The 10,956-nt window shown below is 43.3% G+C and overlaps 1 protein-coding gene across 1 annotated transcript; it reads left to right on the top strand.

Moving 5' to 3' along the window:
- The first annotated feature begins 249 nt into the window (after positions 1–249).
- On the top strand, positions 250–10,301 carry PAQR9 (progestin and adipoQ receptor family member 9). Its single transcript, XM_039219317.1, has 2 exons — positions 250–789; positions 1,634–10,301. Exon 2 carries the CDS (start codon positions 1,788–1,790, stop codon positions 2,919–2,921), a length of 1,134 nt encoding a protein of 377 aa, XP_039075248.1. The 5' UTR covers positions 250–789; positions 1,634–1,787; the 3' UTR covers positions 2,922–10,301.
- Positions 10,302–10,956: the final 655 nt, after the last annotated feature.

Below are 10,956 nucleotides of genomic sequence, written 5' to 3'. Positions count from 1 at the left end.
TTACAATCGTGGTGCTTCCATGTCCCAGTCTGCGAAAGGGGGTAAAAACAATACCTAAAAGATTTTAAAACTGTAAAGCACTTAGAACTGTGCCTGGTCCCTTTAAAATGAGCTCTTGTTGCCATAACACTATATTGCAGGTCAGTGATGCAAGTTAGACTCAGTCACACCCCCAGGGCATCACTAAGAGAAACTTGTGTGAAATCGTAAACATTTTATAGCAGACAGACTTTAAAGCCCCCTTTCACAAAGCTCAAGGGCAATTTTTTTTTTTTTTCACACCGCAGTGCATCACAACCGTCTTTCGATTCCTCAGATTTCCTTTCTGCTGGCCTCCATCCACTCAACCTAGCCTGCCAGGTACTTCTGGTTAATTATGCATAAGCTTTCTCCAAGCCACCCCCTCCCAGTCTCTACGAATTCGTCTTAGTTCTCTTTACATTTCGTGCTAGAACGCACCTCCTCCCTGAAGTCCTCCCTCATCAACGCCCTCCGCTACGATGAGCCTTTGATTCGGGCACAGCTCGGCTTGGGAACCCCTTCTCAATAAATTCTTCAGATGCGTAGAGGCTTTCAGAATCGCCTGGTCTTCACCTGAAATTTTTCAATAAAACGTGGAGTTTGAGCAGCCCGCTCTGAGTTGTTGGACTTTGGCTCCAAACCAGACTCCCAGTTAAAGACACAAGAACACGAGGATGGGTGAGCTGCGGTCCCCGAGGGTTGGTGATCACGACCGGAGGCCGGTTTAGGAACGGTTCGTTTGGACAGGACGCGGACGAAGGAAGGGAGGTTAGTGACGCACCTGAATAAGTCCACTAGACGAAAAAGAATAAACTAAGGCTTTTATCGTGTAGATTAGGAGACCCGAGCGCGTCCAGCCGCGCGTGCACACACCACGTACAAGGAAAGAGAGGGGTAGTCTTAGGTATATGACAATGACACGGCTCTGATAGGGACACGGTCTCAAAGGCCCACGATTTCCGGAGCGCCCTTACCCTCGCCACCTCCGAAGATCACTGTTGGCGCATCTCTCCGCCCACCCCAGGCTCTGGAACGCCAGACACCCTCCCCCCAGCCCCGCGGCCGCCGCTCCCCGCCCCCCGCGAACGCGCCTCCCCAGTGTCCTCTGGAACGCCGGAGTGGCTGTCGGGTTTCGAACCCGGGCGTCGACCCTGGCCCTTGGCGCGCTCAGCCGACTCGTTGGCGCAGCCTTTGGCCTCCACATCAATCATTTACAGGCCAGCTCGGGCTACTGCGGCCCGAGGAAGGGGGATGGTACGGAACTCGAGCCAAGGGACAACTCTATCCCCCGAGGCAGCCGCGACACACTAGCCGGGGAGGTCCCCGCCCTCCCTCGGTGCGCCCGTCCCTCCCTCCTTCCAGCGCCTCGGCTCCCACATCCCCGCCTCCCGCTCCGGGGGCGGCGGCTGCGCCCGCACCGCGCGAAGCCCTGTCACCGCAGCAGCGCCGCCGCTGCCGCCGCAGTCCGCCGCCGCCGCCGCTGTCGCTGCCGCAGCGCGGGCGGCCGCGAGCCCGTAGCAGGGATCCTGGCGAAGGGGCCGCCGAGCCCGCAGGCTCCTGCCAATCGCTGCGCTGCTTATAACCTGATTATTACATTTATTTATTTTTTGAGGAACGACTGCTCAGAATAAGGTCTTCTCTTGAATCTGAAGCGACGCCCCCGGCGCGTGCACAAAGGCTCCGACGGCGGCCGGCGGCGACTGCCGAGCGCGCGGGAGCCGGCGCCAGAGGTCGCTTGTGCGCGACCTAGCCAAGCCCCAGGCACCATGCCGCGGCGCCTGCAGCCCCGGGGCTCTGGCACAAAGGGCCCGCCTGCCACAACCGCGGCGGCCTCGGAGACCGCCTCGCGTCCCCACCCCTCTGCCTCCGGGGACCCCCCAGCCTCGGCCAAGCCGCTGCTGCGCTGGGACGAAGTGCCCGACGACTTCGTGGAGTGCTTCATCCTGTCGGGCTACCGGCGGCTGCCATGCACGGCGCAGGAGTGCCTGGCCTCGGTGCTGAAGCCTACCAATGAGACGCTCAACTTCTGGACGCACTTCATCCCGCTACTGCTGTTCCTGAGCAAGTTCTGCCGCCTGTTTTTCCTGAGCGGCCAGGACGTGCCCTTCCATCACCCGTGGCTGCTGCCGCTGTGGTGCTATGCGTCGGGGGTGCTGCTAACCTTCGCCATGAGCTGCACGGCGCACGTGTTCAGCTGCTTGTCGCTGCGCCTGCGCGCTGCCTTCTTCTACCTGGACTACGCGTCCATCAGCTACTATGGCTTCGGCAGCACGGTGGCCTACTACTACTACTTGCTGCCGGGCCTGAGCTTGTTGGACGCCAGAGTGATGACACCGTATGTGCAGCAGCGCCTGGGCTGGCACGTGGACTGCACGCGCCTCATTGCCGCCTACCGCGCGCTCGTGCTGCCCGTGGCCTTCGTGCTGGCTGTGGCCTGCACAGTGGCCTGCTGCAAGAGCCGCACAGACTGGTGCTCTTACCCGTTCGCGCTTCGCACTTTTGTCTTTGTCATGCCACTCAGCATGGCCTGCCCCATCATGCTCGAGAGCTGGCTCTTTGACCTGCGCGGTGAGAACCCCACGCTCTTCGTGCACTTCTATCGTCGCTACTTCTGGCTAGTGGTGGCCGCCTTCTTCAATGTGAGCAAGATCCCCGAGCGCATCCAGCCAGGCCTTTTCGACATCATTGGCCACAGCCACCAGCTCTTCCACATATTTACTTTCCTCAGCATCTATGACCAGGTGTACTACGTTGAGGAAGGCCTGCGCCAATTCCTCAAGGCGCCACCTGCTGCACCCACTTTTTCTGGCACAGTGGGCTACATGCTACTGCTGGTGGTCTGTCTGGGGCTGGTCATCAAGAAGTTCCTAAACAACTCCGAAATCTGCAGTAAAAAGTGAGCCTTCGCCTTGGAGGAAGCCGCTGGTTTGCCCACCTCTTTGTTTGCAGTTTCTGTTGTTGCTATTGTTCGTTTGTTTTCAAGTTTTGTTGTGTTTCCTTCTTTGCTCATGGAAGGTGCTGCAAAACTGCAGGGAAAAAGTCCAATGCGACAAGGGGGGTGGGGGGTGGTGTCTCAGTGCACTTGGGGCTTTTGAAGCGGGAGGTAGTTTCAGAAGGGAGAGGACCACTGGTTCTTGCCCCTGGGAAAATTCTGGTAGTGTCTCTGACATCCATGGGTTTTTCAAAGGCAGTGAGTAAACTCCTAAATAAAACCCCAAACAGTTCGGTTTTCCAGTTGTTTTCTGTGCTGGTGGTAATGACAAGTAGCCCTCATGAGGTCAGTTATGCAGTAAAGAGGGTAAGTAGACAAAATCCTTAGGTACTTGCATTTCAGTCTGAGGAATGCTTGGATTTGTCAAAAGAATGGAGCTTTGTAGGACACGGGCACAAAGACACAAACCCAGGGCTTAACCTGCTAGAAAATGCATGGAATGTGAACACAAGTTTATTATCTCAAAATGTTTCTCAGATGTTATTTAAATAGTAATATATACAATGATTTTTCGTGATTTATCAAAGCCTGTGATAATGCACTGAATTGTCTGTGTTACACAGTTTTGAATTTTGCAGCCCTTCTGCATTGCATACACTTGAACTGGACATCAGGGCAAGCTGCTTGAGAATTCTCAACTACTTTTTTAAACAGTGTTTTCTGAAGGCTTATGTGTGTCATGATACAACTGTGAATTATTCTACCTTAGGGACTCTGGCTAAACTATTGTTGAGGAGCTCAGTGGTTTGTATACATCCCAGATTCCAATTTACTTTAATGTATTCCACAAAATCCTTATTTTTTGTTTGTTTTTTATTTTATTTCTTTCTCTAATTATTTAAATTGCCACTGGAATAAATGTGCCTTTTGAAGCAATTCCCAAATGACCGGTCCTGAAGCATAGTTTCATGCATGGGGAGAACAGTAAGAATAAGCTTTTCTTACTTTGCTGCAAATCAGGGTCTAACATTTCACCTAGGAGAGAAGGAAGATGGTGTTGGTTTTAAGTTTTTGATAGGACTGGAAGTAGCTTCCCAGGACCCACAGAGCATTTGGCTTCTCTTAAGAGAAGGAGCCAACCCACCAATGTGGCTGTGGTTCCTAATGCAGCCACTTGGGAAGGTGAGAGGATACTGTTCTACAGTGATGCCATTTATCCTTGCTTAAAATTAAAAATATAATACTCAGGAATAACTGAGGTAGTTATATTATGAAAGTCAGGAGCATATTACTTGAGTTGTAACTGAAAATGTTAACTTAAATAACATTAACTTTGCATAGTTAAAACCCTGAAGTCTCATTTGAATCTGCACTATGGAAATGAATGGCAGTCACCCTAAATCATTGAAAAATCAGTGAATGTGCTCCTGAGAGCCTTCCTAACAACAACCAATGTTATTTAAGACATTTCTCATCAACAATAACCTGTACTTGAGAAAAGGACTCTAGATTAACACAAACCACTGAGGTGGCTTATTTAAATACTTATCACATTTCCTGACAAGTCCTTTTGGTTAAGAGCCAAAAAGTCATTGAATGGGGAGTCTTGACTTCATAGTATAATTTAGATCAAGCACATAAGGTAGATGAACACTTACCTCAGCACTGGTAGGCTGGATCTCCTAAAAAGATTGCTGTTTTTGTTTATGCTTTTAATCTCTACTCTATTTATAAACAGAGAAGCTTTGCACAATTCCCTGGAGTAACCAGTATTCTTGTGCGTTAATTTGCACACTGAAGTTAACTTTACATATGTCTGTATTTAACTTAGAACCTCTTAATGGGATTGTAAATACACTTTGCACATTAGCTGATGGGTGTCAGTGTCCAATCTTATGCAAAGTGCAAGGAGGTTCCCCTTAGGTGATAGAGGCCAAGAATTTGTGCCTATCACGGATGTTACTCCTCAGCTATAACTTAACTCAATGCATGTATTCAAGGACAAGTGTGGAAATCAGGATATTTCCACATGCAAACTTATTTGCATGTCATTGTTGTCTCTTCCAGTGCCCCAAAGAATGTTAGTTTGGAAGCTAGAGAAACAGGTTGAGGAGTATTTGGTAGCTTCCTTGTAAAATGGAACCTCCCCTTTCTTCAGATGGAACTTTCAAGGGACAAAATTCTAAAAAGGGTCCATGAGTTTGAAAACAAGAAATAAACCGCATATTTGTCATTTTCAATTTTTGTAGATCTGGGTTTACAAACAGAATTCTCTTCATGCCCTGTGTCTTTGTCCTTAAGCAGAGGCCACTTAAGGATAAAATTATACCCGTATCATTTTCAAGTGATTATGATGCATGAGCCCAGTAAGGTGACACAATTTTCCCATGAAAGTTTTCAGCACCCAGTATGTCCCAGAGTGAATGAGGACTCACTTTCCTTCACTCTGCCTTTTCCTTCCTCCACTGTGCTTTCCCTCATTCCATCTTAGTTTTTATATACCACATATAACATTGATAAAAGGACATTCTAGTGGAAAACAGTGGTTTGGCTTCACTTCATATTTGCAAATAGGTACCATATATGCTATAAAGGACCAGGGATGATTTGTGAAACTATGTATGTTATTTGCTAAGTTATATCAGATTTCTGTCCAGATGAATGATGATATTTTATAAGCAGCAAATATTTACCAAGTTTCCATTTGCATGGAACTAGCCAGGTATATTATTACATATTTCAGGGGTAATACAGCAGTCAGAATAAATTATCTTTAAAAAATATCTTTGACATTCTCCATTTTGCCACATCCATTAGAATTCAGTTTTACTTTATTGTGTTCAGCTGTTTGAAATGTAGAACAAATGATAAATAAGAATGTACTCCATTATCTCGGCAAAACCTATTTTGCCAATGGAATGTGGAAGCAGATTATGTAATGCATTTTATTTTTACTTGTTAGTCATGATCTCGATGACATCTCAAGGAGCAGCGTCATAAAGTCATGCCTGGGAAATGAGGGGGTCTGACTTCGTGTCACCTTGAGGGCTGGTCTTGGGCTGACTCAGCTGAGTGAGTTGTGGCTAAAGGGGATTTCTTTCTTCCCTGTCCTTGCAGCTACACCCTCAGGTGAAAGAGATGACCTTCCCAGAGAGAAGTGAGTTTTTTGGTCACATCATGACTGGCTTGTAAAAATAAACGTGATCTTTTCCACTGGCCATACACTTTCTATAAATAGCCCAGGAAGAAAGTATGGGGCTTCAGAGCTGGCCAGAGTGGCCTTCACATGTTTCCATTCATAAATCCTGCCCGTAAGTGCTTGCAGTTAAAAACCATTTAGCCTAATTCATCATGCCACTTCAGGGGATTCATTTCTAAGAACGCAGAATTGGGGGGATGGAGGTTATTTGTATTTTTTCTGATTTGGTGCTGAATCTGAGGGCTCCCAGCAATAAAAAACGGGATTGTTATCTTCAAATCTCTTCTCAGTTTTATTTAGTTAATCTGTACAAAGCTGTAGTAGGAGACAGGTACAGTAGGAATTATCTCAATTTCGAGGTTATGCCAGGGCACAGAATGAAGTTTTCAAACTGTCATTAGAATGTGGGGATGGCTGTGTGCTCATTTGTGAGTGTTTTTTGCTAGTGTGCAAGGCTATGATGCCTGTCCAAGCACACAGACACTTAATTGGAGATGTATGTGGATCTAGATACATAATTTATAATTGTAAAACAGTGAAGTGAGATGTGGTTATCCTTGAATTTAGATTATAAAATCTTAAACAGAATGTTACCAGGTACTTAAATAGTTTTTTTTTTATCATCTTGGATTGTTCTTCATCTATTAATGTCTGCCATTGCTGACTTCACCCTGTCATTACCTTTTGAGTTGATTTCCACATTTGTTCATGTAATCCTTTTAGTAATCATTGAGCACCTACTGCATATAAGACATTGGGCAAGGATCCATCCATATTATTATGGTTTGGTTCTTTTCTCCTTGTTGTTAGCATAAGAGCAATGCATAGAATCTTATTTCAATTAACATGCTAACTTACCCAGAATCAATTTCTTTCCTTTTTCTCTTTTTTTCCCCAGTCTGCTCCTAGGCCTATGTGAATTTTATCATTAAAGATAATTTGAAATTTTAATGTACATTGCGGGTGAAAGGATAGCAGGCATATGTACATAGAAAGGTTTGGAAATTTTATCATCACTACTAACCAATGGAGATACTAATCACAACCACTTTCGGGGTGGTTAATAGTATTCATGTCATTATGAAGCAAGTTTCATCCAAAGTGCCTAGACTGTGATGTCATTAAGTGTCTGAATTTCATAGATAGCATACTTAAATTTTTTTTTTTACAAATAGTTTATTGGCATACTTAAATTTTAAAAGGATGAGCTTAAATCTCCAAAGAGTAACTAACGTTCTTTAACCTTTTCCTCTTTTAAGGTCTTTGTGTTGTAATCTAGAAAACAAGTCTTAGAAAAAAAAATTATCTAGAAGAAATTATAAAGAAAAAGCATCAGATGTGGAAAAGATAGGAAGAAGGCATGAGAAGGGGATAACAAGGAGGATTAAACCCAAACAGTTACAATGGGACAGCAAGTTCAACTATGGACAATTTCTCCTGAGTTTTAAGTTTTGTCCCTAGAAAAGCATGTGAACTCACATGGCGGTAGCACTCAAATGGACAGGCAAGGAATTCTATTTGGCAGCCTAATCACATCCTGTAGCTTTAGACCTGAGCACTAGTGCCAAGGTACGTTTTGAGTAGTACACTTACCCCTTGCTAATGTCCTTAATTTGTTTCCATAAAATCAGGACATAAGGCAAAAAGGCATTAGGGGATAGCACCAGCCAATTGTAAATCATCTTTCAAATCATATCTTTGAAGGATTGCCAATACCCTCTGACATAAATTGCCTGATAAAAAGCGAACAAGCCTAGACAAACGAAAAAAGAAAGCATTCATTGGTTTAAGCTGAGCACTACTGTATTCCAATGAGATAGGCCACACACCTTCCCGGTGAAGATTTTATTTTTCCTTCAATACTATGAATAATTATCTCTTAATTGTGAAAATGGATGTCTGTTCTTCTTAGTTACTATTCTAAAAATCGAATGCAAATTTTTGTTGTTGTTTTCAAAGGACAAATGTATTGCATTTCTGGTTTGCAGATTTCTAACCAGTTTTTAGGCTTTTTGTTTTAGAACACTTTCTTAAGAGTCTGTGAGCAAGTTGCAGAATTAGTGTTTATTTATAGGTCAGAGGCCAAGAATGCTCATTTGGCTGTTAACTCTGGCAGGATGTGAAAGCTTTGAACACATATGCTACAAAATGATCACTTATTTACTCTTTAACTCAATGGAAAGTAGCCTTTTGTTTGAGCTTTGGAAAGTGTTCCCCAATGTATTGTGCATCTAAATGTTACGCATGCTCCTTAATATTTTTTGTTCTTAACCTATTCCAAACATGGCATTCCTCAAGGGATATTTCTTGAATGTGCAAAATTATTCTTGAATGTGTAAAAGGGGCAGGCCACCTTTCTCATGCCTTACAGCTCCACCTAAAATATGCAATAAGCACTCAAGGAGGAGTGGAGGGGTCTGCAGATGGTTACTTAACCATGCTGGAGAAACGGCCCTGCTCCTCCTCACAGCTCACCACAACTTTGAGAAAGGACATCATGTAAATGAACCTTTATTTCTAGATGAAGGGAGTATAGGGACACATTAATTTAATTTTTTCTTTTAGTTCTGCATCTAGTTAGAAAGCATAATCTGTTTTTAATACACTGGATGCAAAAAAAAAAAAAAAAAAGAAAATTAATAGGAAAACATTTTAAAGAAGTATTCTAATTTTATATTTTAAAAGTTTATAAAGCAATTTGTTTGTAAAAACAGGCCTTAGCACATAAATGAGAACCAGCGCTTTTTGGAAAGCCTCATCTTTGTCCTGGGAGTTTAATCACCTTGAGCTCTTACCCAAATGATCAAGGCCTAGTAGGTCTTTAAAAATGTAAATAATGTATAGTTTAAAGAAGGGTAAAAAAACAACATTTTTTTAAAAAGAAGAAAAAAAGTCCGATATGTTATAGGTATGTAACAAGGCTAAATTAAAAGTCTTTTAAAAAGTCTAGTTAGAAACTTCATTAAATTCACTCCCCAGCAAGGCTTAACACAGAATATCTACTTTTCTACCAGGTTGGTTTTTTTGTTTTGTTTTGTTTTTTATGGAGGCTATGAGCAAAATTATTCTAAGCAACTGAGTACCAAGGCAGTAAGGCATGAGGCACAGTTCACTCTGATGAGGGTATAACCACCGCGAATGTCGTAGCCAGGAAAATGTACAGCCCTGACACATGCTCCTTGTTCCTTTGCAGTGGAAAAGGAGCGTAAAGCCCCACACCATTGCTACACACAACCAGGCAAGGGCTGTCTGCATTGCAGGGCTGGGGACAACCCCATGGCTGTGCTATTATCTGCATAAAGCATGTGGTAGCTCTGAATTCCTCATTTCAGCCATCTCCCAGGCCATTCCCACTACCCTGGAAGCCTTTGCATTCCACAACCTCAGCCTTGAAGACAAAAGGTCTCAAAAGATTCCATGTGTATTTAGGCCTTGTCAAACCATCTGCCTTACCAGGTTCATCCATGTCCAAAGCAAGGATTTAAATATGATTACTGTGCTCAGATTTACAAGAATGTACAACCAGCAAGTCCCCTTTGGCAGTAAAGGGCATTAATTGAAGGCCATACTCCTTTTTTCCCTCAGGTCAGAGGTAGTGGGTGGATTTCTCAGTGACCAAATAGAGACATCCTTATGTCAGTATTTTTTTTTAAGTTCATTTAATGGTGATAATGGAGGGAGGAAGGAGTAAAAGATAATGCAGGCATGAAGAAAAAACCTGAAAGAAAGATCCCACTGCTTGCTAAATTAATTCTTCCTAGCCTACCTGACTCCAGCCATCACCTACATCCTAAACAGCTATATTTAGCCAGGTAGAGAGGCTTCTCAGGATGTGTGAACTTCCATACAGGGACTGCAGTGTGGTTTCAGATCATTAGTGTACTCTACCAGAAAAGCATTATTTAATCATAATTCCACATTACCTGATAAACAAAATAATCTATAAAAATAGATATCACTTTGGTCAGTTCTGTGCATGTAGCTAACAAAATTGTGATTCATTTCTCTTGTATAGTTTGCTATGATTTGGGTTTCCTGAGACAATTGTTCCTTATGGTCTTGAACATGAAATTCTGTAAAATAATATAACTATGTATTTTTTGCTGAAAAACAAATGTATGAAGTAAGAATAAATTATTTGTAAGCATAGTGTTGAAGACTATTTTTATGCCTTCAGCAAACAAATAATTACTAAGCTAATTGTAAGTATGTATAATATTAATACACACAATAGGAAAAAAACATCCTTTTTATAAAACTCAGCAGATAGAAGGGAAGAATTTAAGTTTCTAATGGAAGTCCTGAAGAAGCACCCTTAGTATATTGTTACAATTTTAGTTAAATGAAAAAAGAAAATTCCTGAGTTACTTTGAAACCGTATCTTCTAAGAAAATGCATATATAACCCAGATAATGAAGGTTTTCCTTTCTTCCCTATATGTCAAGGCACATGTGGTCGGTCCATGGACGTCTGAGCAGTGCGGCCTGTCCAGAACCCTGGTGATGTGTATGAATTTGTGGTATCTCTGTCCCAAATAACCCTAGCAAAGGAGATCCAGTTTCAATTAGTACGTGTAACCCTGAGTGGACAGATGGAGTCGAGGTGAATAGAGTAAATCACAAAGGGAGGCTTGGTCAATCCGTGCCTAAAGCTTACCTACTTCTGGTTTTTTCCTTATGTGAGCCAGTAAATTTCCTTCATTTTACAATCTAGTTTAAGTATTTACTGCTTATAATTAGAAGTATCTTAACCGATCCACAAAGTTTAGTAACTCCCCAGCTGTCTATAACAGGATTTGCATAGC

The sequence above is a fragment of the Hyaena hyaena genome, unplaced genomic scaffold, assembly GCF_003009895.1.
Source record: "Hyaena hyaena isolate Hyena2069 unplaced genomic scaffold, ASM300989v1 scaffold_806, whole genome shotgun sequence".
Taxonomy (NCBI): domain Eukaryota; kingdom Metazoa; phylum Chordata; class Mammalia; order Carnivora; family Hyaenidae; genus Hyaena; species Hyaena hyaena.
Note: the sequence above shows the minus strand (reverse complement) of the source record. Positions and strands in the feature narration are given on the sequence as shown.

Bases quoted from the DNA above. Each gene is read 5' to 3' on its own strand.
- PAQR9 (XM_039219317.1), top strand. From the start codon at position 1,788: ATGCCGCGGCGCCTGCAGCCCCGGGGCTCTGGCACAAAGGGCCCGCCT.